At 42.8% G+C, this 27,160-nt stretch overlaps 2 protein-coding genes and 1 pseudogene across 2 annotated transcripts in view; 2 read left to right on the top strand and 1 right to left on the bottom strand.

Annotated features, from left to right (window-relative positions):
• LOC135678982 (protein NOI4-like) overlaps window positions 1-1,006 on the top strand; it is a 5,634-nt gene extending 4,628 nt beyond the window's left edge. The window contains exons 2-3 of the mRNA XM_065192284.1: window positions 403-594; window positions 730-1,006. Of these exons, the coding sequence (XP_065048356.1) occupies window positions 403-594; window positions 730-771 (234 nt within the window). The 3' untranslated portion in view covers window positions 772-1,006. The remainder of the gene's footprint in view (window positions 1-402; window positions 595-729) is intronic.
• A 166-nt stretch (window positions 1,007-1,172) lies between these two features.
• LOC135678981 (lycopene beta cyclase, chloroplastic/chromoplastic-like) lies at window positions 1,173-3,050 on the bottom strand (annotated as a pseudogene).
• A 691-nt stretch (window positions 3,051-3,741) lies between these two features.
• LOC103974467 (uncharacterized) lies at window positions 3,742-18,776 on the top strand. Its single transcript, XM_009389311.3, has 5 exons — window positions 3,742-4,202; window positions 17,116-17,201; window positions 17,295-17,600; window positions 17,764-17,847; window positions 18,042-18,776. The coding sequence occupies exons 1-5, from the start codon at window positions 3,822-3,824 to the stop codon at window positions 18,484-18,486; spliced, it is 1,302 nt and encodes a 433-aa protein (XP_009387586.2). The 5' UTR covers window positions 3,742-3,821; the 3' UTR covers window positions 18,487-18,776.
• Window positions 18,777-27,160: the final 8,384 nt, after the last annotated feature.

Genomic DNA, 27,160 nt, shown 5'->3' with positions numbered 1-27,160 from the left:
GAGGGCAATATCTAATAACCATTACGACCTTTGGTTTATCTAATAAAAGTTCCCTATAGTGAGATCAATTCTGGTAAAGTAACCTTGTAATTTAGAGGGGATCTGGGTGGTTCCATCATTTAGGAAATGAGGAAATGAGATGTGCAGCAATCAAATACTACCTCTGAAAGAATGCTTCTCAGCTAGTGAGAGGCCTCATCAAATCTTCTGTCATTTGTTTACATATTTAGATATACTTTGACAATATGAACTCTTCATTATTTCTGAGATATGTAATGTATGTTTTCTGTTAGCTATATATGGAACTTGATATGTGCTGATGAACCAATATGGATGTTATGATATGTATAAACCGTGTTCCCTGGTGATTTCCATTAGTAATATGCGTGTGGGTTTCTGCAGGACAAAGGTCGGCCCTTGCCAAAGTTTGGCGAGTGGGATGTCAATGATCCTGCTTCTGCAGAGGGGTTCACTGTGATCTTTAATAAAGCCCGAGATGAGAGGAAAACAGGGAGCAATGCACGAGAAACAGACTCACCTGGGAAGGAGGAGACAGGTTTTAAACATGGACCGTATGCTTCTAAGTCTACTGCTGTAAGTAATTCATGAGCATCTTATTGGCTCATTCCCTTAATTTTTCTTGGAACATTATATAGCTTGAAGTTAAATCCTTAAACCTGCAGCACCTTCAGAGGTTAACTTTATCTGTTGCATTTTTTGTGTCCACAGAAGAAATGGTTTTGCTGCATGCAAGCATCAGCAGAATCATGAGGATGAATGCTTGTGGTTTATGAGTTATGGTATTGATCGAGTGACGGGAAGTGCTGGCCACCATTTATATCTGTTCCTGTTGACATTTCATTTGCAGTAGTTGAAGGTTAAGATGGCTCGAGTGAGCAAGACTGGAAGAAAGCTGGGGAGGGTTGGAAAGGCTTAAGAGTCATTCATTTATTCATGTGAACATATGCATATTCGAAACTTAAATTGATCTCGTTTTCTTTTTCTATTCCATATGTTATACCATTTTTGTTTCAGATAAGTTTTGATAATGCTTTCCCGGCACTGATACATCGTTTATTGTTTATAGTGAAGGTTTATAATCTTCACTTAACATTGATTGGGAGTGTGCACCAATAGGTGTAGGAACGTGAGAGAGTACTAGAGATTTCAGATATCAACCTTATAAGGATTGAGATTGATTCAAGCCTAATGTTTCTCCTGTAGCAAGTTACTGACCACGTTCACCAATGGCAGACTACCCTTGGACATGATCTCTAACCTGGAAGTATTCGAAGTTTGTGAGAACAAAGAAAGCCCAAACTGCACAAGCTCCGGAAGAATCAACCTCGATAACAGGAAGCCTAGCAAGTAACGTGGCTCCAAATCGAATAACGCATCGAAGAATCTCCTTGTGGCTTGCAAGTCCAGTTTGAGCAGGACATCCATGCCAAAGCAGAACTCCCTCCGTCTTCTTCTCCCCTCGATCGGCCACAGATCCTTCCAAACCCGCGACGACAGTTCGTCGCCCAGGAGGCCATGGATTGGACCGAGGTACTCGACAATGGAGTTGGCGACGACGGGAGCTGCTGCGAGAGTCCTGGCGATCATGCACCCTGTGGATGGATGAACCATGCCCGCGGTTCCTCCTATCCCCACCACCCTCTGCGGGAGCAATGGAAGCGGCCCGTCCATCGGAAGAACGCATCTATCGTCCTCTTCGATGCCATTCACTTTGATGCCCAAATGCCTCAGTCGAGCCACCATCCTCTCCTGTATGTCCTCCATCTGCAGTCCTGGGCAGGCGACCAGGAAAGTCTCCTCCAAGAAGATGCTCGTGGATGAGAATGGCATCGCGCACAGAAACGTCGGGACTTTGCTGTTCCTCTCCTTCAGCTCTGTTCCATCCTTGAGGTGCGAGTTTCTCCAGCCCATGAACACCATCTTATCCAGATCGAATGGGTGGTCTTCTACCTCCGCCAAGATCCCATAGGCTACCTGGTACCCATGATTGTACGGCTTGTCGTACTGCACAAGGCACCTCGAGAACCCTGTCGCGTCGAGGACGACGATCGCCTGGATCGTGACCCCGTCACTGCAGATCAACAGCGATTTCGTCTCCTCGTGGATGACCTTGACGACCTTGGCCTGGTGGAATCGAACACCATTCGAGACGTCTGCATTATCTTCGATTTGACCTGCTTGCGGTTGACCCGACCGTACGGCCGTCCGAGAATCCTCTTCCTCCGATCGTTGACGTAGACCACGGCGCCGGGCCAGGTGGCGTCGAGGCAGTCGAGGAGACCCATGGCTTCGAACGCCTCGACCCAAAGGCCGCAGTTGTTCGGCCACACTAGCCTGGGCGACGGGTCGCTGGAGCAGACGAAGAGACCTGTCTCGGACACCTGCTGGGCGACGGCGAGCCCCACAGGGCCTCCGCCGATGACGGCGAGGTCCAAGGTGAGACCTTTGGACGGGTCATAGGAGGGAAGGTCGAATTCAAGATTCTCCTTCTTAATCCGTGGAACAAATTCTAGGAGTGCATTGCTGGTAGCTCGGGCAGCAGAACTCCTCATAGCCCATTTCTTGTAGGGTTTTCTGGGGAGAACACCGGTTCCGCAGTCCTGAAGCTTCGGGGAACGATAAACGCCACACCTTTCAGCAACCCTGTGACCAAGGTGGAGCAACTCGAGCCTCCTGTGAGTTCTGAAGAGGGTACCCATTACGGTAAAGCGTTGGATTCGCTTCGGAAGGCCAGGCTCCTGCAGAAATCAATCACCTCAAAGATTCAGATTTTGAACTTAGTTGTAAGCTTCAAGAACAGGAGAAAGCTTTAGAAGCCGGCCAAATCCGAAGAACAAATACAGCTCTTAGGCAATTCCCCAAAATCTCGGCTTTAACGATGCATCCAAAGGGAACTTCCGAGTTAGAGATCCGGAGGGAGAAGCAGCAGCAGCTAAAAGCCGGAAGCTACCATCCAAAAGAAGAGAGGAAAAGCTGGAGAAGGAAGCCTCTCCTAGTTTGAGGGAAAGACGCAAAATGGAAGCTTTTGTGGAGTCCGAGTCGTGGCACAAGAACGGGCTCCGCACGAAGCAACGTGTACCGAACCACCGTTTCACGTGCTGCGAAAACGTGCGCTCGCAAAAGCTCCTCCTCGTCGTCATCGAGCCCCGTGAGACCAAACCATCTCGCGGACGCTCGCACGGGATGATGATGTGGACCTTCCTTGCACGGTACATGCAAGTAAAGATTTCTGCAAAGGTTGCGACTTGGGCCGAAAAATCCAATTACGGTTATAACGTTGGGTTGGTTTAAACCGGAAGAGCTAGACGATATCTCGATTGAACCCAATCCAATTCGAGCCACACCAGCTTTGTTATACATGGTAGCCATGAATAACCCGAATAACTTGACCCGAACCCATACTAAGTCGGTGCAACATGCATTTGGGTTAGGTTAGATGTACGTTTCGCTTCGTGCTTTGACGTAACAGTATTCGCTAATCCTATCATTTGTACAGCATATAATTTTTAAGCTTTGTTTCATCGCCCTTGGGCTGGCGCTGAAGGAAGAAAGAGTCCGGAACCTCGAATCTAACAGAAACCCTCATCGTGGTTGTAAGTGGCTTGTCCCCACAAGTGGGGCCCTAGTTCATCCTCCAATCACACGAATTAGGTGTGGCGGGCACGTGACTCAGAGGTGGGTGAAAAGGCATCGTTTGATCCCGGTCTATTAGGAGCCATTTCGGCCTAAGGAAGTCGTCGCGTCCGCCACTTCGCTCTGCTCAGCCCCGCCTCGTTCCAACTCTGCGGGTTTCCGCTTCCATGGCTTCGCCTCCTCTCTCCTCCCCCAGCGGCGACGACGGCGGATCTCTCGTGGCGGATCCCGGCTCTCAGGCCGGAAGTGCCGCCGGGAGCTTGCAGGGCGGCGACGGAGTACTCTCCGCGCCGCCCGCCGTAGCAGGACCCGGCGCCTTCCCCGCTTGCTCCTCCGGCGGGGGAGACGACGCGGAGTACGGGTTCCAGCGGCCTGGGTTCGGAAAGGGGCCGCTGGTGGGCACGGTCCAGCCCTACGATCGGCACCTGTTCCTCTGCTATAAGTCGCCGGAGGTGTGGCCCTCGCACGTCGAGGGGTCGGAGTCCGACCGCTTGCCGAGGTTCCTGGCGGGTGAGATCAAGAACTGGGCGTCCTCGATCGATAAGAAGGTGAACCTGCCTCCTGAGATCTAGGGTTTCCGCCATCCCTTGCGATTTATTCTTGATTCTTCTTTCCGAGGATGTTCTTGGCATTTTGTGGGATGTGGTCAGGGGATTAGGGTTCCGATCGTGAGCTCCAACCGGTGATCATTTCGCAAAAGATTGATTTCCTAACTCGAGGATAAGCCCCGGTGAAGTAGTTGTATATGTTTTCCTTTCATGTTCTAAGGGTATGGTACTGATCCTTTCGGTTATCTATCTTCTCGATCTATCCTTTGTGATCATTCGTTTCTTAGAACACAGCATGGAGTGACTTGTTACTATCTTCCTATCGGGTAACCGCCAGAATCAAACATGTAGAATGACACCTTAACATAACACTGGATTCAGTGTTATGACTTACCAATCTTAAACGAAACTGGTGCAAACCGAACGACTTTGTGTCAGCATACAAAATCTTGGTATTTCAAGGGGCTTTGGGCACACGTGATGTAGCTATAACCTTTTTAACTTCAACCGTTATGTTAAGGAATCTGTTGTGTTATGGATTCTGATTGGAGGTTATACAGCAGGTGAATCCAGTGTTACTCCTCCGATTTATTAGGTATTTCCCTTTCTACCTCGTTGGACCTTTCATTTTATTTAGATTTGTTATGAATATGTTGTTCCATTATCTTGTGACAATATATGGAATAATATCAAAATTTTAAAATTTTCAATATAAACATTTTTTGAGTAGAGAGAAGATAGCCTCCATGTCGCATCAAGTGTTTCAAAACAAATATGTGCACAAGAGGTTACAAGCACTGTGGAATTTCACCATTGGTCATACATTGTTCACAAGCTTTGTCAAATTTAACATGAGCTAAGCTATTGGTTACAGTCACCAATATGTTTTCTAAGTTCACTTTTAATTGTGTTAATCCCGTATGTCTTCTTGATAACTATTTTTGCTGACTATATTTGTTGTTTGCTGCAAATTTTAATTGCTTAAGAGACAATAGAAGTGTGTTATTTTCATGATATTTGTGTTGGTTGGTTTGAATTTCAATTGCTATAGACATAATATTTTTTTTGGAAATTAGAGAAGCATTTTTCTTCAACTGTAATATAACGACATTATGTATCTTTTCTGTGTGTTATGAGACCTATTAACTAGGTGATTCTTTAAGAATCATGATAAGTACAAAGTACTTATCCATTTCATATTGTTGATGTGTTCATGGTACTATGAAACACCAGTACATCAAATTGGCTGATAAGACCCTAAAGTCTTATCGTAGGCTCTGATACCAAATGATAAGACCCTAAAGGTCTTATCGTCGCTCTGGTACCAAATGATAAGACCCTAAAGTCTTATCGTCGAAGAAAGGAGAGAAATGGAGATGATGATGATCGCTTCGAGGGGATCGGCCCTCCTTGATCGCTTCGAGGGGATCGACCCTCCTTGATCGCTTCGAGGGGATCGGCCTCCTAGGGTTTGTCAAAAGACAGAATAGTATTTTTCATAGATTAATGAAAAGAAGCAGTTACATCCCTATTTATAGAGTTCCACCCAAAGTCTATCAGGATTTGAACTCTAATAATAAATAAATATTAAATAAACCTCTACTTAACTCTAACTGAACTAAACCAACTCAATAAACAACCGGACTAAACAGACTCAATAAACATTATTCAAAAGTTCAGAAAATGGGTTCTAACAGTTCCTCCCTCTTCAAATCAGCCTTGTCCTCAAGGCTGAGCAGCATCAATCTCGAGGAGCTTCTCTTTCAGCATTTTAGCCATAGACTATCTGCAACGCATCACAACCCGTTGATCAAGTAAGTATGGTCTCCACTTTTTGACAGTGTAAGCAATAGGTCGATCTTTTAGTGTAGTAATCGTTGCAAGAAATTCCTGGCCTTTGCTATCATAAGTTAAAATCTATCCATCAACGATCTTTACTTCGAATCTGTCATAGTCTTCAATGTGGTGAGCCAATCGGTCAACAGTCTCACTGTCCATAGAATCGTTAGTGCTACCAGTATCAATCAAAACTATAATAGGCTGATGCTCTAGAGTTCCGGCAACTTCCATAGTTTGCGGGTTAGAGTAGTCAGTTAATATATGCATTGTATGTACGGTAGGTTCAACGTCTTCATTAGAATTTATACCTTCATGATCGGAGTCCAACTCTTCTGCTTTCGGTTCCTCTCCAATTGGCTCAATCATCATATGTTGCCCTTGTTTACATCGGAGCTCCATACTCCACTTTTCATCATAGTACAAACCCTTTGCTGATCTTTCCTTAAGTTCTTCTTGGGTTAGTCTTCGGGTGTCAAGGCTTTGGTTGGGAATAGATAGGGCTGGTGGCTTACTGATCATCTGGTTATTGTCACTTCTGTTTCTATGATTTTCCCTATTGAATTTTTTCTCATGTAGATGTGCGAATGAGATCGCAGCTATCATAGTGCGAGGTTGACGAGCCTTAACTTCACACCGGATCTCTGGAATAAGACCTTCAATAAATGTATCCAGAAGTTGTCGTTCCGACCAATCTCTAGCTTGATTTGATAATCTTTCAAACCTACTTTGATATTCCAACACTATAGAAGTCTAACAAATTTTTGAGAGCTGTCCATCCCTCTTCATGTATGAATAGATTGTGTCACAATCTTGGGGCCCTTTTCTAGTATTTCCAGATCTGTGCAATGTAGAACTTGAGTTCCCACCTTGTTGAAATTTACTAAAGCTCCCCAGTAAGTCCTTTTTGAAATCATTAAGTACTTCTCGTAACCGGTTCTCAATTCTAATTTCCAATGCTTCCATTTGTGCTTTCACGGAGTTATCAGTGGCCATTGCGTACGACTGCAAATCTGTAATCTCAACTCTTGTTTTTGGTGTCGGTAAAGGGCATCAACACCGTTGATGCGAAGTTGCCGAGGAGGTGGACGCCAAAGGCAGTGCTGCGGTCGTTGCGTTGGAGGAAGAGTAGCTGCCCTGTTTCTATCGCTGCATGAGGTGAGAGCGCCGGGGTTTGAAGGCGATTGCGTTGATGTGACTGTAGCTGCTGCAACCCAAGGGGCGATCGCCGAGCAACGGGGGTGAGGCTGCGGTGAGGGCAACCTGTGGTGATGGCAACCTGTGGTTGTGGCAGAATATGCTAAGCAAGGGGGAGGCGGCGTTGATGCGCCCGAGGTTGAGAAGAGGAATCGGTGTTGCGTGCGCTGCTGGGGTTGAGGCAAGGCAGCGTACTTGCTGCGGTTGCTGCGTTCGCTGTTGGAGGGCGGCTGTTGTAGAACGAGGGGTTGGTCGTTGGCCGGGAGCGACGACGGTGGTTACAATCGGCGGCTACGGCAGCAAAGGGTGCCACTGTTTTTGTTGCTGCGTGGTGGTTGCTGTGTACTCTGTTTTTGTCGCACCACCGAAGGAGTTGGCCGGAAGGATCACGAGCGGTTGAAGAGAAGGCTGCGGTGGCTGGCAGCAGCAGTGGTTGTTGGCTGGAGCGCAGCGTTGGCGGTGGAGAAAAAGGCAGCGAGCGTCGTCGCTGGCCGGGAAGTTGCGATGCTGGAGATGGGAAACAGGGTGCTCTGTTTCTATCGCACCACAGCCGGAGTCGCTGGCGATGCTAGCAACGGCGGTGCGGCAGTGATCGTACGGTAGAGAAACAGCGGCAGCGGTGGAGAAGGAGTCGGCGGTGTCACGGTTGGGAACAAGGGCAACCGATGAGTTGCCCTGTTTCTGGCACTACGGATGCAGAGCAAGGAGGATCGGCTGTTGGGAGGCGTGCGGCGGTCGTCGCACGGTGGCCCGCAGCGGTGATGGGTCGGCTGAGTGGCGACGGCGTTGGAAGGGAAGAGGAGTGCTGGAGGCGCGGTTGCGATCGACGAGGGGCTGCGGCAACAGAGGAACTCTGTTTCTGCAACCGTTGCAAGGAGGGGCTGCGGCAACCTGCGGCTGCGGCTGCGACCCAAGGGGGGGGCACGGCTAGGGCTACGACTAGGAGGCAGGCGGCAGTGATCGATCGGTCGGGAAGCAGCGGCGGCGGTGAAGGAGTTGCCCTGCAGCGGCGATAGAGAAGAGGAGCAGGGCTGCGGCGGAGTGGGATGCTGGCAGCGTCCTCTCCTGGCAGCGGTGGTGGCTCGGGTGGGAGGCGGCGGTGGACTCTGGCCGGAAGTGGGGCAAAGTCGGTTGTTGGCCGGAGAGCAGCGACGGCGGCGGGTGGGTTGGCCGGAAGCAGGGGAAGCAGGGGTGCGTGGCTACGGTTGCTGCTGCTTCTTCTTTCTTTCTTCTTTCTTTCCTTTCTTTTTTTTTTTGTTTTTGTTTTTTTGATAGCTACGACAGCGAGAACGTTAAGGATCGCTGCTCTGATACCAAATGATAAGACCCTAAAGTCTTATCGTAGGCTCTGATACCAAATGATAAGACCCTAAAGGTCTTATTGTCGCTCTGATACCAAATGATAAGACCCTAAAGTCTTATCGTCGAAAAAAGGAGAGAAATGGGGATGATAATGATCGCTTCGAGGGGATCGGCCCTCCTTGATCGCTTCGAGGGGATCGACTTCCTAGGGTTTGTCAAAAGACAGAATAGTATTTTTCATAGATTAACGAAAAGAAGCAGTTACATCCCTATTTATAGAGTTCCACCCAAAGTCTATTAGGACTTGAACTCTAATAATAAATAAATATTAAATAAATCTCTACTTAATTCTAACTGAACCAAACCAACTCAATAAACAATTGGACTAAACAGACTCAATAAACATTATTCAAAAGCTCAGAAAAAGGATCCTAACATTGGCTTTCTTCATATTTATGTGGAACCTGATATTCGTAGGATACCTTTCCAATACATGACATATACTATGCAATTTGTTAAATAATTGCTAATAATCATTAGATATTTTGTTCGAAGAGCCGATTTCTAATCGGGTATATTTGGTGCTTTTTCTTATTTTAAAATCATTGAAAGAATTTGCTGCTTAATCTGGAATTGTAAGGCTGGCTTCTTTATGGAAAAAATTATTGACTACGAGCACTTAGTTCCTTCTAGATGTTCTATCAGTAATGTTGATGAAGGCATTCTGCTTCTACCTATTGACTTGGACTAGAATATGTTACCTACTATAGCAACCGACTTCAATAAGCAGATCAATGAAGATTGTCTACCAAAATAACAAATACTACAACCCAGGAAATATCACCTGACAGACAATTATGTTCCAAATGTCTCAAAGTATTGTTTCATAGAGATCTTCTCGCATTTGAATAAATGATTGATGATTCTATTAGTAGCAACATATACGCTCATACAATGTAAACCGTGTTAGGATCGGAGCGACACTAAGGGGGGGGGGGGGGTGAATTAGTGCAGCGGCTTAAAACGTTGGTTTCGACAAATCTTTTGTACGATAAAAATCGGAATCGGAAGTGCTTAACTTGAAAGCGTATTCGCAAAGTTGTGCAGTAAATGTAATGAGGAAATAAAGCAAGTAAGAGGGTTTGCAGTAATGTAAATAGCAGTAATGAAATGCAAACTAGAGATCACGCCGATTTGAGAGTGGTTCGGTCAAATGACCTACATCCACTTGCGAGGCCCCTCTTCGATGAGGCTCCCACCTTCCACTAGCAAATCTCTTGAAATGGAAGGGCAAATACCCCTCTTACAACCTTTTACAAGCAATTCAACCTCTTACAAATTTTCAGCAAGAAAGGAGGAGAACTCTCTAGCAAATTGAAAACAAGAAAGGCAAAGACTCTTCTAAGACTTTTCTCTCAATCACTTGCTGCTCAAAGAGTTGTATTCTCAGCTGAGACTTGAGGGGTATTTATAGGCCTCAAGAGGATTCAAATTTGGGCTCCAAAAATTTGAATTCTCTTATGTTCCCGATGCTGGCGGTGCCACCGCCCAGCGGTCGGGCGCTGGACGGTGCAACCGCCCAGCCCAGGAGGTGTCACCGCCTAGCTCTCGGGTGCTGGGCGGTGCTACCGCCTAGGCCAAATCAGCTCACTGGTTGGGCTCCAAACTTGGCCCAAACCAGTCCGAACTCGGGCCCAATTGGCCCCTACTTGGGTTATAGGATTAACACCTAATCCTAACCCTAATTAACGTGCTAACTACGAATTTAAAGACATTTTCTAAGCTATTACAAAGTCCGTAAGTCAAGACTTCTTCCGGCGAGCTTCCGGCGAACTTCCGACGGTCTTCCGATAAACTCTCGAAAACCATTCTGCGAACTCCCGACAAGCTCCTAGACTTCACGATTTGATCTTGGCGAGTTCCAACGTGCTTCTTCGGCAAGCTCCGATATTTCTCGGTGAGCTCCACGAATTTCCAACGAACCTTTCGGCGAGCTTCCGAAAAACCCTTCGGCAAGCTCCCTACTCATTCTCGGCTAGTTCCGGCAACATTCCCGATGAACCTTCGGACTTCCGTCGAACTCTCGAACTCCCAACGAATCCTTCGTGCTTGACTCCGACACTTTGTTTTGCTTTATGTCTTCATCTTTATCGTAGTTAATCCTGCACACACAAGCAAAAACTCTACTCCGATCTAGACAATTATTATAAAGTGAATTGACATTCTGTTGCTCGGCACATCATTGGTTGGCGCTTCGTCCAATTCTTCGGCGCATCGTCCTCTCTTGCGGCTTGTTGCCCAATCGGCGGTTGACCTCCGCAACGTCGATATCCTTGGCGCAATTTCGCTCTTGGCCTGATGCCCAACGTCCGAAGCCTTCTGCCATCCAATATCCTAACGTGATCTCCTCCGGCGCAACTTCAATTCCTCCTGCCTTAATTGGCTAATCCTGATCGAGTAGACCTGCATCACTCAAAATGCAGTTAAACATAAACATAATTATCAATTGGTTTCATCATCAAAATACGAGATTCAACAATCTCCCCCTTTTTGATGATGACAACCAATTGATGACGGAGTTAAACTTGACTCCTGGAGTTTAAACAAACTCCCCCTATCAATATGCCATATTGATAGAACTTTGAATTCAAACTAAATTCAAGTCATTGCAATATTCATCATGAATACTTGCAACACGTCATGATGAAGTCATGCATAGACTTATGCATATCATGTCATCAACATACTTCTCCCCCTTTGTCATCAACAAAAAGGAGAAGTACAACTATTCTTTATGTTTGTAATATAAGTTCAACTCATTGCATGAAAAACATAATATTTAGTTTTATCATCATGCAGTTTTGAAGCTAGAAAATATAGCAAGTAATGCATCATGCTTAGGACATTCAAGCTATCAAGTTTTAGATATGCAAGTTTTACAGCATACAAGATAGCACTTTTGGTAATGTTCAAGATAGTAAGTTCTACATCATGCAAGCTAGCAATATTGAGATGTTCAAGAAAGCAACTCTTGCTTCTTGAAATATGCAAATTTGTCAAGTTTTGCTAGATGTGCAAGTTAGCATTTTTGCCTCTTAAGATAGGAAAGATAGCACATTTGCTTCTTTTGAGATAGCAACTTTTTGCTTCTCTTTAGACTACAAGCTAGCAATTTTTACGATATGTAAGTTTCATAATATACAAGCTAGCAAAAATTTCGAAAGCAAATGCAAGATAGCTTTCTTGTGTAAGCTCATAATTCTTGCTTCCTATTGCAATGTGCAATTTGCAAGTTTTGCTTCTTGAGATAGGCAAAATAGCACTTTTGCAATTTTTGTTTCTTAAGATAGGCAAGCTTGTGATGTTCAAAATAACAAGCTCTTTCTTCTAGAAGTGCTATTTTTGCTTTCTTTGCAAAGTGTAAGCTAGCAAAATGTTTGAAAAAGTGATCAAGTTTTGGAACATACAAGCTAGCAAAAATGCCAAACTAGCAAGAGATAATGTTTTACATGAGACAAGCAAACAATTTGGCAAATGTTACATTTGCATCTTCTCTTTTGAGAAGTGCAATTTTTGCTTTCATCTTGAATTGTGCAAGCTAGTTAGTTTGCCTCTTTTCATGATGTCCACGCTAGAAATTCTTGCTCCCCCTTTGGCATTATCAAAAAGAAGGGAAGACCCTTATATCAATTTTCATATTATGACAAAGGTAAGTATCATTCTTATTTGTGCATCATTATATATTCAAATTAAAACATACACAATTTCAATAACCTTATTTTTCATGCACGATACCGAAAAATAAATCAATCATCATTAATAAGCATATCATATATGATACTCAAACATTAAAATTTTCAAGCATTTATCAACATGTTGATCATGATACCAAACATTTATCATTTAAAGCATTCATGATACACATCATATGCAATAAATACATCATGTACATCATTATCATAAGTATTGCATACATCATTTTAACTTTATGAATATTTCATCATTGCGTGCATCATACCAAAACATTTCAAGCCATGCAAGCCATAAATACAAAGAAATCATGTCATGAAGGATAAAATCATTTGAATACCAAAAGACATGATTCATATAGTAAATATCTTCTTTAAATAAAATATCAAGAAAAATCATAGGAGTACAAAGAAGAGATCTTGTTTTAAAAGAAAAATCAAGTAATAACTCCAAGAACTCACAAGGAAAAATCATGATTCATTTAGAAAATCTCCTCTCAAGAGAATATCAAGTAAAATCGTAGAAGATAGATTAATGAAAAATTTTGATTTATAATAAAATCTCATGTATCGAATGTCGAGAAATCAAAATGATGATTTATATAAAAAAATATCACAAGTTATATTCAAGAGAAAAAATCATCATTCATTTTCAACTTATTCAATTTGTCACATCAATATTTCTTAGATATGCATGATATCAAAACATGGTTTTAAATCTTTAACATATAACATGCATAAATTGAAAGGAGAAGGGAAGAATTCAAACGTACAAAGATTTCAACCATCTCATAAACAAATGTAAGACCAAGTCATGAATCCAAAATTCCATGAATCAAAATGATCATCAAAGGTAATCTCATGTTATTCCAAGAAATCAATATTATGATTTTGATAAAACTCATTTCAAATTTAAATCATCAAAATCATCAAAATATCAATATTACTTTCAAGAGATTCAAAATGGTATACATAGATTTATCATAATAAACATCAAGATCAATAGGATAGAGAAAAATAATTTTTCAAGGAAAAAATATTTTCCTCTTTTTAGTTGTTTCAATTCATATGATTTTATTTCATTTATACCAAATAAAAACATGTATAATGTTTAAAACTGAAAGTGTAAGATTTATTACAACAAAGATTAATAAGACACTTTCATTATGGTAAAAATCAATAATCCATAAATCACAAGATTCATATGCATAATTTCGAAATTTATTAAGCATGATCATTATGCATGACACTAAAACATGGTTTCAAAATGTTTAATATTTTCATTACATCATTATGCAATGGTTTCATTGAACATAATTTTGAATGATTCTTATAGATAACTAAAACTTCTTTAGTTTTAATTTATGTGATTGACTTTATATTAGCATGCTCAAGTTTTATTCTTATGTCAAAAACATACATCATGTTTGAAAACTAAAGACAAGGTTTTAAAAAAAATCATCAAGCCTTCCATATAAAAACCATGCATCATCATTGAAGGTTAATATGGAAATCATCAAAATACACATTCTTGCTTCTCAAGCACATATATATGATTATTTAAATCTAACATTTTATTCTATTAATATAAAACATACAATTTTCAAGAAAAATAATTATTCAAAAGAAAAGAGAAAATGCATCATGGAAAACATCAAGTAATTTCAAAATAATTCAAGAGAGTTGAGTTACTTACCTTGTAGTCGAAGCTCGTCAAAGCCCAATTCGACGTTTCACCTTTGGAAGTTCTTGATTCATCCTTGGTTGCCTTCCTCTTCTTTGGCCTCTTCCTCCGTTCAAGTTCATTGTTTATTTTAGATTTTTGTTTAATGAACTTATTAAGATTTGGTGTCCGAAATTCAAGTTCATCATTGTCCTCAACACTTGAGTCATCGCTCAAGTGGTATTCATTTGTTCGGAGTTCCAAATCCTTCCTGTTCTTTGGAAGGTGGTTCAAGTGTTCATTGTGTTCATCATGTGCATTGCGCACCATTTCATATGTCATCAATGAGCCGATAAGTTCTTCAAGTGGAAAAATATTTAAATCTTTTGTTTCTTGTATTGCCGTTACTTTTGATTCTCAAGCTTTAGAAAGTGATCGTAAAACTTTACTAACAAGTTCAAAATTCGAGAAACATTTGCCAAGAGCTTGTAAACCATTGACGACATCCGTAAAACGGGTGTACATGTCAACAATGGTTTCGCTCGGCTTCATTCGAAAAAGCTCGAAATCATGTATTAAAATGTTAACTTTCGAGTCTTTGACTCTACTAGTTCCCTCGTGCGTGATTTCAAGTGTTCGCCAAATATCAAAAGCCGTTTCGCACGTTGAAATCCGATTGAACTCATTTTTGTCCAAGTCACAAAATAAGGCATTCATAGCCTTTGTGTTTAAAAAAAAACATCTTCTTCTCCAAATCATTCCAATGGTTCATTGGATGAGAAGACATTTCAAATCAATTTTCAACTATGTGCCATAAATTCAAATCCAAAGAAAGTAAGAAAACTCTCATTCGAGTTTTCCAATAAGTGTAGTCCGTCCCATTGAAAAAGGGAGGACAAATAAGAGAGTGACCCTCTTGAAATCCGTAAAGAGCCATTTCTATTTGGGTGTTAAACCAAGGTAGAAAAACGTGGCTCTGATACCAATTGGGGGGGGGGGGGGTGAATTAGTGCAGCGGATTAAAACGTTGGTTTCGACAAATCTTTCGTACGATAAGAACGGAACTTGAAAAGCTTAACTTGAAAGCGTATTCTTAAAGTTGCGCATCAAAGATAATAAGGAACTAAAGCATGTAAGAAGGTTTGCAGTAATGTAAATAGCAATAATGAAATGCAAACCAGAGATCACGCCGATTTGAGAGTGGTTCGGTCAAATGACCTACATCCACTTGCGAGGCCCCTCTTCGATGAGGCTCCCACCTTCCACTAGCAAATCTCTTGAAATGGAAGGGCAAATACCCCTCTTACAACCTTTTACAAGCAGTTCAACCTTTTACAAATTTTCAGCAAGAAAGAAGGAGGAGAACTCTCTAGCAAATTGAAAACAAGAAAGGCAAAGACTCTTCTAAGACTTTTCTCTCAATCACTTGCTGCTCAAAGAGTTGTATTCTCAGCTGAGACTTGAGGGGTATTTATAGGCCTCAAGAGAATTCAAATTTGGGCTCCAAAAATTTGAATTCTCTTATGTTCCCGATGCTGGCGGTGCCACTGCCTAGCCAAGCGGTGCCACCGCCCAGCGCTCGGGTGCTGGACGGTGCAACCGCCCAGCCCAGGAGGTGTCACCGCCCAGCTCTCGGGTGCTGGGCGGTGCCACCGCCTAGGCCAAATCAGCTCACTGGTTGGGCTCCAAACTTGGCCCAAACCAGTCCGAACTCGGGCCCAATTGGCCCCTACTTGGGTTATAGGATTAACACCTAATCCTAACCCTAATTAACGTGCTAACTACGAATTTAAAGACATTTTCTAAGCTATTATAAAGTTCGTAAGTCAAGACTTATTCCGGCGAACTTCCGACAGTCTTCCGATAAACTCTCGAAAACCATTCTGCGAACTCCCGGCAAGCTCCTAGACTTCACGATTTGATCTTAGCGAGTTCCAACGAGCTTCTTCGGCAAGCTCCGATCTTTCTCGGTGAGCTCCGGGAACTTCCAACGAACCTTCCGGCGAGCTTTCGAAAAACCCTTCGGCAAGCTCCCTACTCATTCTCGGCTAGTTCCGGCAACATTCCCGACGAACCTTCGGACTTCCGTCGAACTCTCGAATTCCCAACGAATCCTTCGCGCTTGACTCCGACACTTTGTTTTGCTTTATGTCTTCGTCTTTATCGTAGTTAATCCTGCACACACAAGCAAAAACTCTACTCCGATCTAGACAATTATTATAAAGCGAATTGACATTCTGTTGCTCGGCACATCATTGGTTGGCGCTTCATCCGATTCTTCGGCGCATCGTCCTCTCTTGCGGCTTGTTGCCCAATCGACGGTTGACCTCCGCAACGCCGATATCCTTGGCGCAATTTCGCTCTTGGCCCAATGCCTAACGTCCGAAGCCTTCTGCCATCCAATATCCTAACTTGATCTCCTCCGGCGCAACGTCAATTCCTCCTGCCTTAATTGTCTAATCCTGATCGAGTAGACCTGCATCACTCAAAATGCAGTTAAACATAAACATAATTATCAATTGGTTTCATCATCAAAATACGAGATTCAACAAACCGACCTCGCTGGAAGTTTGGGACTCTTGGTCATGGATTCATAAAGAGAGGTGCACTGTCTTTTGAATGGAAGTTTCTACATGATGTTGACAGTTTCTTCCAGTTTACAAAGATCTTCACCTCTTTCCTGAGATTACATGAGTATTGTGCCCCCTACTCTAACAGCAGTTCCTATGTTTTATCCGTTGTCCAATTGTGTAAAATCTTAAATGGATTATCTGATTGCTAAATTTGGTAAAATGTTCCTTTTTACTTGATTGGGTATATCATGAATTTGTTTGCATTAATTATCTTTTTTCAGTGGTATGATGAAAAGTAGCACTAATTATTTCTCTATCTACTTTTCATAAACTATTGTTTTCTTTTGGGGTTACAACCATTCAATATGAAATTTCTCTTTTATTTGTAAAAGGTAATTTCTAGTCTTCTCTCCCTCGTGTGCACACACAGGTACCAGAACACATGCACGTACTCCACTTCTTTTTAATATGCCACTTTTTTTTTATATATATCTAGGCCCAAAACTTTCTGCCTTTATATAATAAGACCATGATTACTGTATGTTTTGCATATGCTCTGTGATAGATCTTTTCATTTGCACTATTTCCTGCAGACTCGTCTTACCATATGTGAAGGAGTGGATGGCACTGATTTCTCAAATGGTGATGTCTTGATCTTTCCAGATATGATAAGATACAGGTTATCCAATCAAGAAATAGCTTGTTTACCAAAATGTAGAATATTGACGTCAATCATATTTCGTTAGGCTTATGCCGAATTTGTTGATTGCAGGCGACTAACACATTTCGATGTTGAACATTTTGTTGATGAAGTGCTTAAGAAAAACTCTGAGTGGCTTCCTTGTACACCTGAGCCACTTTCAGGTTCATACATTTTTGTATGTGCTCATGGAAGCCGAGATCGGAGGTGCGGTGTTTGTGGCCCCATTCTGATTAAAGGATTCAAAGAAGAAATAACATCACGAGATCTGCAGGGTCAAGTATTTGTTAGCCCTTGCTCGCACATTGGTGGACACAAGTACGCAGGAAACGTTATAATATTTAGCCCAAATGCCAATGGACAAGTAGCAGGGCATTGGTAAGGAGAAATTATGAGGTGGTTTGAGTTGTTTTCTTCAGTTCTTGTCATCTAACCAAGAATTGTCTTCTTTGTGCTTTCTAGTTTATCTATGAAGATGTTCTCAGGGTAAAATCTTACATCGGATCTAAATAAATGGTTTTCTTGTTTTTGTTCTTGTAAGGTATGGATATGTGACTCCAGATGATGTGCCCATATTGCTTGAACAGCACATTGGAAAAGGAAAGATTGTTGATCACCTGTGGAGGTACCTTTCTGACCCTTTTTGTTTTCTTCTATGTTGTCTCTAATTTTTTCACCTGATGTCCCAAAATCGATCATGCGAAAGTAAGCCATCAATTCTGAGTCTTCAAATCAATAAGATGTAATTATATCCACTATCTCATTCTAAAAGAAAGTGAATTCATGCAACTAAACTCAATGAGGTTACCTCTGGATCAGGGGACAGATGGGGTTATCCGAAGACGAACAGAGAGCTGCTCAGAATCTTAGGCTCCAGCTCAATGGGGAATTGGATCAGAACAGTTATAATGACTCCATTGATACTACCACCGGGAGCAACGGCCGTGCCAGCAGTGTAATGTCTGGCACAGGTGGCTGCTGTCAGGGATCTGGTGAGGCTTCTTGTTGCCAAGTCAAATCAAAGAAGGAAAAACCAGAAAGTCAGTGTGCACGAGAGCAGGAGGCGGCTCAAGACATTGTGCAGAAGAGTAGCAGCAAGGATGGCAACGTTAGTAGCCGCAAAGAGCCCAGTACTAGGAAGCTCTGCCCGATGCCTACCTGGTTCGAGTGCTGGGAACGGGAAGATACCTATGCAGCTCTTGCTGTGGTTGCAGCCATTGCTTCTGTTGCCGTTGCCTATAGCTATTATAGGCAGCTCAGATGAGAATGTTCTGATGCTCCAAGGACAACCCTTTTGCTGCTTGGGCTTCGTTTAACTCGTTTAAGATACATACTTAATGTTGTGTGTGTGATTTTATGAGGCAATCAATGCTAGAGGACTGAGTGATAACATAATAAGATGTATGATGGCCGAGACCACAGGTGGTTTTTAATGTGTCATTTGAAGTGGCACGTTCTGCACTGTGCTATTTATATGTACTGGTGGTGTAGGTTTACAACATGAATACATTTGACTGACTTGTATGCATGCTTGGAAATGGATGTTATTTAGCATGACCGACGTGTGTTCCTAGTATTCCTAGGCACGAATGCAATGCCAATCCGAAATGAAGCTTCACCTACGTACGAACCAATGTGTAGAACAGAATCCTCGGACATGATACAACCAGCGATTGCGATGAATAGGGAGGAACCGCATCGCCAGGGTTTGGGCCACTGGATTGTTCATTCATCGAGGAAGATCTCACTTACATCTCGATGCCAGGAAAAAGAAAGAAGACAGAAAAAGAACAGAGAACAGAGACGAATGATGCAGTTACTCGCGAGAATAGTCCTCACCACATACTCCCTCTTTCCTCTGAAGCTTCGTTGCCCATCGTCGAACTCCGCCTCCACCACAGCGCCGCCCGGTAAGAAAAGGGGTTGGGTACAATAACTCATTGTAAGCTTACCGAAGCTTCCTTGGTAGAGTAAGAGTAGCCCAACAAATAAATCTTTTAACATCGAATCGCACGGATTTGACCCTCTTATTCTAACACCGCGGTGAGCGGAATTTACAGAAATATCCGTCAGTCGTTAAAGTGACACAAAAAAATATTTTTTGAACGTCAAAACTGTTCGACTCTGCCGTTTCTTTCTCTCACTTTGCGGTGACCGAAAACTTGCGAAATTTCCTATACGAATACCGCCTCGCTCGTCTACGAGTAATATGGTTTCTTTTTCTCATCAAATCGTTCGACATTGGGCTTAGTCAACCGCAATTGAAGCATTTTTTTTTTTTGGTAAGTAAAAATAAATTGATTATGTGTAAATTTTCTATAAATAGTTTTATCTATACAAGTCATAGACAAAACAAAGTAACTCATAGAGTGCGAATGCGATAGTTATGACTACACATGTTGTAGACTATAACTCCTAATTATAATCAATATAGAAAATGTTTATCCAGATATATCAAAACTACCTATGGGTATATAATTTGGCATCATTCCCAAGATCTTTAGCTAATAGCAAAATTAAATTTGATAAAAATATCTTTTTCTCTTTGGGTAAAGTGCTCTGTTTTAAGATCTTGCTCCATACAGGATCTTGAGTCTCTAATAATCTCTTTCAATAACTAAGCATTGTTTGTGTGTTGGCATTCAAATATTCTGTTACATCTCTCCTTCCACATCCACCAAATAGCGCATCTGAAAGTAACCTTTACCAGTTGTGTTAGAGGCCCTTTTCTTGAGAAACATTGCATGAGGTCGCTTAGTTCTTGGTGCAAGTTTGGTTGCGGCAGTCTATTGAGTTCAAATCGCTGGAGAATCTCCTTCCATATCCATTTTGTATAATCACAAGCAAAATAAAGGTGGTCAACAGTTTCTTCTTGTTGCATACAAAGGGAGCATCGGTTAACATGATAGATACCTCTTCTTTTCATATTGTCTATTGTCGGTAGTTTATTGAGAAGAGCCTGCCATGTACATAAGGAATGTCTTTGTGATCCCGGTCGATCCCATGTCCAACTGCTTAGGACCCACTTGTTATTTCTTTGCCTAATTTGATTCCATGCGGATGTGGCACTAAATTTGCCATTGTCATAAGGCTAAATAAGTATATCTGAAGAGTTGTTCCTGATTGGAATAGCTATAATAGTCGGCCAAAGTGATAACATTTCGGGAGAAATAGGATTAGGGAGACACCAAGCACCGTTAGCAATGAACTCAGAAACCTTCCAATCTTTGGGAGCCCCAAGATCTTTTCGTATTCTGTCACCATATAATTGAAATATACTCTTCCCATTTACCCAAGGATCAAACCACATATTTGTACTAGTACCAGAAGAGATTGCATAGGAAATGTGTTTGATTAGCCAATTCCTTTCCTTTAAAATTCCTTTCCAAGCTGCAGAGTGGTGTGTTCTTGTTGAAATTTCCCAGATTGATTCCTTTGAATGATACCTAGCAGAAACCCAATGTGACCATAAGGAACATTTGTTTTGCAAAAGATCCCACAATTGCTGTACCAGACAAGCTTGATTCCAATCTCTAGTATTTCTCAAGTTTAGCCCCCCTTCATCTTTCGGTTTGTAAATGCTATCCCAATTTACCATATGGATTGCCTTATCATTTGTGTCATTCCAGAAGAAGTTCATTAATAATCGTTCAATATCATGTTGAAGTCATAAAACATTGGGTTTATTAGTCATAAAACGATTGGAGATGTCCAACCGCAATTGAAGCATCGATGGCATGCATTGAACAATTGAATATACGCTACGGCAACGTTGATCCCTAGTGGGCTTATTAGTCATAAAACGATTGAACTATCGATTGCATGCATTGAACAATTGAATATACGCTATGGCAACGTTGATCCCTATGGGCTTAGTCATAAAACAATTGAACCATCGATGGCAAACAATTGAATATACGCTGTGGCAACGTTGATCCCTAGTGGGCTTTGGTCATAAAACAATTGAACCATCGATGGCAACTTGTATACCTATATATCGTTCATCTGATATCCCAATCTCTTAGACCACGAACTCCATATCTCCATGCCAAACTCTCGCAGTTGTCTCATCTCCCTCGCTTCTTGTCAATTGAAGCAGCAGAAGAATAAGACGAACAGGTGATTTGACACATCTTTGTGGAAGCTCATACCAACCATATTTTCTTAAAAAAAAAATCATAAACACTTGGTTGTGTTTCTATCTCAGGTGATAATATTGGAATCTACGTCAATCAAACATCATTATTAAACTAATAATTTTTATATTTGTTAAAGTCTCTCACAAAACATACTAAGTTAGTTTTTCGACCCTACAAACCTAAGGCGGGAGACGATCCTGATAACACCCTTCTGACGCTCAAGTATTTCAAATGAGTCAAACTAGTAAAATAAGTTAGGCTAGTCTAGAAGACCTATTATTTTTCAATGTGTCCGAGCGTACATCATCTGTTTAGGGTGATTATGCTTGTTGGTTGCAATTGCTTATAATAGACATTAGACCATCTATCAGTTAGTCATACCATTCATAAAAATCCATCCTTTGACATATTTTAATCGATAGTGCATTCACATAGAGATAAAATCATTACTGGGTAGCATATGATATTGACAATTAAGATGATGACATGTCAGTTATATGTGATGCTAATGTATTAGCTATATCATATCCACTTAAGATCTGCTAATGAAGGAGAATGGGGGATGTGACCCTAAAATTCCCTTTGAAGTCGGCATGAGTCAATTTGCCTGACCTAGTTTGCCCAACTCAATCGATCTGACTCAGACCTTTCATTAGGCTTTCTATCGATCTGGTACACTAGCGATATTGGCAAAACAGAAGAGTACGATGGATTATGGTACCATAGTGGAATGCATTAGGCAAGTGGCAATAGCATAGTTTTGACGATTACCGAATTCCTACATGGGGGTAAAAAATCTATGGCTTCGATGGATAATAATGTATCAGTTCATGAAAATTGAGGGTGGCAATGTGCAAAAGATCGAGAAGCTATGCTAAGTGGCGGATTATGGGTCGAATGACTAGGCACGAGGGCGCGCAAAGAGTTGTAGGGTTGGGTTTGATGGTGCAGTAGGATTAGGTAACCATGCATGATGGCACAAGGGGAGGTAGAAGGTTGGGGGTGATAACACGATAGGGTCAGGTGACTAGGTATGGTGGCATATGAAGGGCCATAGTATCACGGACTTAGCTGGTTTTGTCTAAGTCGTGCGGCACCCTTGCGTGTCCGTCCGCAAAGGTCAGCCTCCCCGAAGCCTCCCATAGTCCCTTAGGACCTATGAAAGAGAAAACGGGTTAGAGAGAACGCCTAACTCGGGATTCACAAGCAAACATATCCAAAAATACTTCATAGACAATGCAAATTACAAACAGATTTTACAAGCTCTGAACAATTGCACAACAAAGGATCAAAATGGTCCATTACAGACTGAGAATCTCTCACAAGTGTCCACATGACATAACCTTTATTTACAAGCCTAAAACGACCACAAAACCCAACTAAGATGAGACTATTAAGCCTTCGGCTATCCCTCTACATGCTATGCAAAGTATGAACATACCAAAAGACACGGACATGCATAAGCATTACATCAAACATCCTATTTAGAAGTTTGTCCGTGACATTCTCTCCCACTTAATTCGTTCGACATCCTCGTCAAAGCTTTTACTGACACTGCAACTCCTTGCCTTTGCTGAGTCTTCAATCTTCTGCTCCAGCTGCAATGCACCTCTTGGCTCCCAACTGCTCTCTGCTGCTATTTTTGAGTAGTCAAACCTTTGATCCGCCATGTTGCTTCAACTCACCAATGACTCTGACTCTGGTGTGGGATTGGCTGAGTTGTGTTGATCTTTGTTGATTCCTGCGGATCCTCTAGATGAAGGAAAAGACTATCCTTACTATGTGTCAGTCTCTCAAATGCCTCATGCTGCTTGAATTGGGTGGATGCTTGTTGGAGCTTTAACGAGCATCGCCTCGCAAACTTTCAAAGCTTGTCACTTCCTCCATAAAATTTGCTCATCGACTCCTCTTTCACTTAGTTGTCACTTTCAAGTAGATTTGCATCACTTCCACTTTCGATTGACATTCTATTGGGAAATGAGGCGGATACTCTACTCTTAGTAGCACTGATCACCAATGGTGAGGATTTGACAACTCTTGTCTTATAATATCTTCGAAGGGTTTTTGAACCTGTGCAGAGCTCCTCTATTAGATAGATAAGAGAATTAGGGTACTCGATTTCGCCCATTCTCTTAAGGGTTGAGAAGGTAAAGGTTACTTGACTTCGCCCGCCTCCTCGAGATTGTACTCCATGTATCGAGCTGGTTACTGGCCTTCGCCTGCTCTTTGCTCACACTTCTGAAGCACTTGAAGTGTTTCCACTCCTTGCGTTGAGTTAGTTACTCTGATTTACCTTCTCAGTACCATCGAACTTCTGGAATATATGAAGTTTTCACCCCAACTTGGAGTAATTCTCTAATAGATTTGGTCGCCTTTGGGATTGTACCGTCTTCTCCATCAACCCTACCGCCTACTCCACTTAGTAGCAAAGGTACAACACTGCGTACTACTTGCTTCGTTCCTTGGTCATGCACTCTTGCATGACCCGAAGTCCTTCACTTTCGGCTATCTAGATGAGAAGCTCGTTGACACCGGTCTTACGAAGTTCCTTGGCCTTTGCCCTTTAACCTTGTCTCAGTACGTGGAGTTTTCCTTTGCATGCTCCACCTCCTCGGCCTCTTTCACGACCAAGCGCTCTCCCTCCATGAGAGCAAGGGATCAATGACTTTCGTGTAAGTCCCACCTCTGCGGTACCATGGCGCTATCATGCCCATGGCCCTACTATCCGTCGCCTCTGTTAGGATCGGAGCGGCACTAAGAGGGGGAGGGGGGGGGGGTGGGGGGGGGTGAATTAGTGTAGTGGATTAAAACTTCGATTTCGGCAAATCTTTCGATACGATAAAAACCGAACTTGAAAAGCTTAACTTGAACATATGTTCATAAAGGTATGCAGCAAAGGTAATGAGGAAATAAAGCACGTAAGAAAGTTTACAGTAATGAAAATAACGATAATAAAATGCAAACAAGAGATCATGCCGATTTTAAAGTGGTTCGGTCAAATGACCTACATCCACTTGTGAGGCCCTCTTCGATGAGGCTCCCACCTTCCACTAGCAAATCTCTTGAAGGGGAAGGGCAAATACCCCTCTTACAACTTTTTACAAGCGGTTCACACTCACAAATTTTCAGCAAGAAAGAAGGAGGTGAACACTCTAGCAAATTGAAAACAAGACTTGCTAAGACTTTTCTAAGACCTTTCTCTCAATCAATTGCTTCTCAAAAAGTTGTAATCTCAGCCGAGATTTGAGGGGTATTTATAGGCCTCAAGAGGATTCAAATTTGGGCTCCAAAATTTGAATTCTCTTTGGTTCTCGATGCTGGTAGTGCCACCGCCTGTCAGTGGCGGTGCCACCGTTTATTAGTGTCTGACACTGACAGTGGACTAGCGGTGCCACCGCTTGGCTCTCGAGTGCTGGGCGGTGCCACCGCCCAGTCCACGCGGTGCCACTGCCCAGTCTGGCGGTGCCACCGCTAGACACTTCGGTTCACTGGTTGGGCTTTAAGTCCAGCCTAAACCAAGTCTAATTTTGGGCCCAATTGGCCACTACTTGGGTTATAGGATTAACACCTAATCCTAACCTTAATTAACATGCTAAATACGAATTTAAAGACATTTCCTAACCTATTACAAAGTCAGCAAGTTAAGACTTATTCCGGTGAGCTTCCGGCGAACTTTCGGCGGTCTTCCGATAAACTCTCAGAAACCATTCTGCGGACTCCCGGCAAGCTCCTAGACTTCACGATTTGATCTTGGTGAGTTCCAACGAGCTTCTTCGGCAAGCTTCGATCTTTCTTGGTGAGCTCCGCGAACTTCCAACGAACCTTCCGGCGAGCTTCCAAAAAACCCTTCGGCAAGCTCCCTACTCATTCTCGGCTAGTTCTGGCAGCATTCTCGACGAACCTTCGGACTTCCGTCGAACTCTCAAACTCCCAATGAATCCTTCGCGCTTGACTCCGGCACTTTGTTTCGCTTTATGTCTTCATCATTATCGTAGTTAATCCTGCACACACAAACCAAAACTCTACTCCGATCTAGATAATTATTATAACGCGAATTGACATTCTGTTGCCCGACACGTCATTAGTTGGCACTTCGTTCGATTCTTCAGCGCATCGTCCTCTCTTGCAGCTTGTGTTAGGATCAAGAGCACTAAGAGGGGGGGGGGGGGGGGTGAATTAGTGCAGCGGAAAACTTTCTGCGATTAAAACGAAACTGCGTTCGAACGATAAAAACGATTTCTGTGTGAAAGTCGATTCTAAGCAAGATGATGTCAAAGTCAATCTATGAAGGCAGTTTGCAGCTATGATGAAAACCAGAATATAGGCGCAAACTGAAATACGACGTTCGTACGAAGAAACTGATTTATGTCTAAATGCTTATTCGTAAATCACTTGATTAGGCAAGATGCAGTTTAAGCAAGAGTATAACAGCAGTTTGCAGTTATGGTAGAGCTCAGAACGTAAATGCAATCTGAAATATAATGATCGTACGAAAAAATAGATATACTTCTAAAGGCTGATTCAGAAAGTGAAAGGCTTAAAACCCGATCGTATATGCGCAGAAAGCAGTGAGCTTCAGAGGAGGTTTGTAGGAAAGATAATATGCTCAAAGTAAATGCAAACCGAGATTTAGAGTGGTTCGGTCAATCTTGACCTACTCCACTTTTGGCTTCCTCCACTGACGAGGTCACCGACGTCAACTAGAGGCCTTCCTTCAATAGGCGAAGGCCAACCACCCTTTTACAGTTTCACTCTTTTTGATGGGCTTAGGAGACAACCCTTACAGAAATTTTCTCTCCTCTCTTTACAACTCAGAACTTGGAAGAACAAAGGGAGAAGAACTTTTGGCCTTTACAACAATTTTGAGCTCTAAGAATCACAAAAAGGATCAAGATTTTGGTGTAAAATTTCTTGCCTATCAGTGCTGAATGGGTGGGGTATTTATAGGCCCCAACCTAGTTCAAATTTGGAGCTCAAAACTGCCAATTCCCGGAATTCCGGGATCAGGCGGTTGCACCTCCTGACTGGAGCGGTTGCACCGCCTGGCAGAGCTCGAAGACCGAGCCTTTGGGCGGTGCTACCTCCTGTCAGGGGCGGTTGCACCTCCTGACAGAGCTCGAAGAATGAGCTCGGGCGGTTGCACCTCCAGACTGAGGCGGTTGCACCGCCTGGCAGAACTCGAAGACTGAGCTCAAGCGGTGCTACCTCCTGTCAAGGGAGGTTGCACCGCCCAGTCTCGCTCGGAGACTAAGCCCCATGCGGTGCCACCGCCTGGCTGGGGCGGTTGCACCTCCCAGTCTCGCTCGGAGACTGAGCCCAGGCGGTGCAACCTCCTGCCTTGGGCGGTTCAACCGCCTGGCAGAAATCAGGGTCCGAATGGGTTGATCCATTCGGCTCAATTTGGGTTTTTCAGGGCCCCAATTGCCCTAAGATTAAGTTAATGGGATCACCTCCCATTTTTAACTTAATCAATATGCTAACTACGATTTTTCCTATGACATTTACTGCAACTTGCTCTAGTGCGTCAATCGCTTCTTCCAGCGAACTTCCATCGATCATCCGATGAACCCTCGGTGATGCTCCTGCGGACTTGTTAGGACTCTAGCTTGGAGAGTCCTAATTGAGAGGGACATTCATGTAAAACTGTTAGGACTTTAGCTAGGAGAGTCCTAATTGAGAGGGACATTCTGTTAGGACTCTAGCTAGGAGAGTCCTAATTGAGAGGGACATTCTGTTAGGACTCTAGTTAGGAGAGTCCTAATTGAGAGGGACATTCATGTAGGAGGTTGTTTCTTAGAG

The sequence above is a fragment of the Musa acuminata genome, chromosome BXJ1-7 (assembly GCF_036884655.1).
Source record: "Musa acuminata AAA Group cultivar baxijiao chromosome BXJ1-7, Cavendish_Baxijiao_AAA, whole genome shotgun sequence".
Lineage (NCBI taxonomy): Eukaryota > Viridiplantae > Streptophyta > Magnoliopsida > Zingiberales > Musaceae > Musa > Musa acuminata.
The sequence above is the reverse complement of the archived record's forward strand: the minus strand, read 5'-3'. Positions and strand labels throughout refer to the sequence as shown.

Excerpts from the sequence above, each read along its gene's own strand:
- LOC103974467 (XM_009389311.3), top strand. The coding sequence starts at position 3,822 with ATGGCTTCGCCTCCTCTCTCCTCCCCCAGCGGCGACGACGGCGGATCT. Across the intron at positions 4,203-17,115 it reads CGTCCTCGATCGATAAGAAG|ACTCGTCTTACCATATGTGA; the intron begins GTGAACCTGCCT and ends TATTTCCTGCAG. Across the intron at positions 17,848-18,041 it reads ATTGTTGATCACCTGTGGAG|GGGACAGATGGGGTTATCCG; the intron begins GTACCTTTCTGA and ends CCTCTGGATCAG.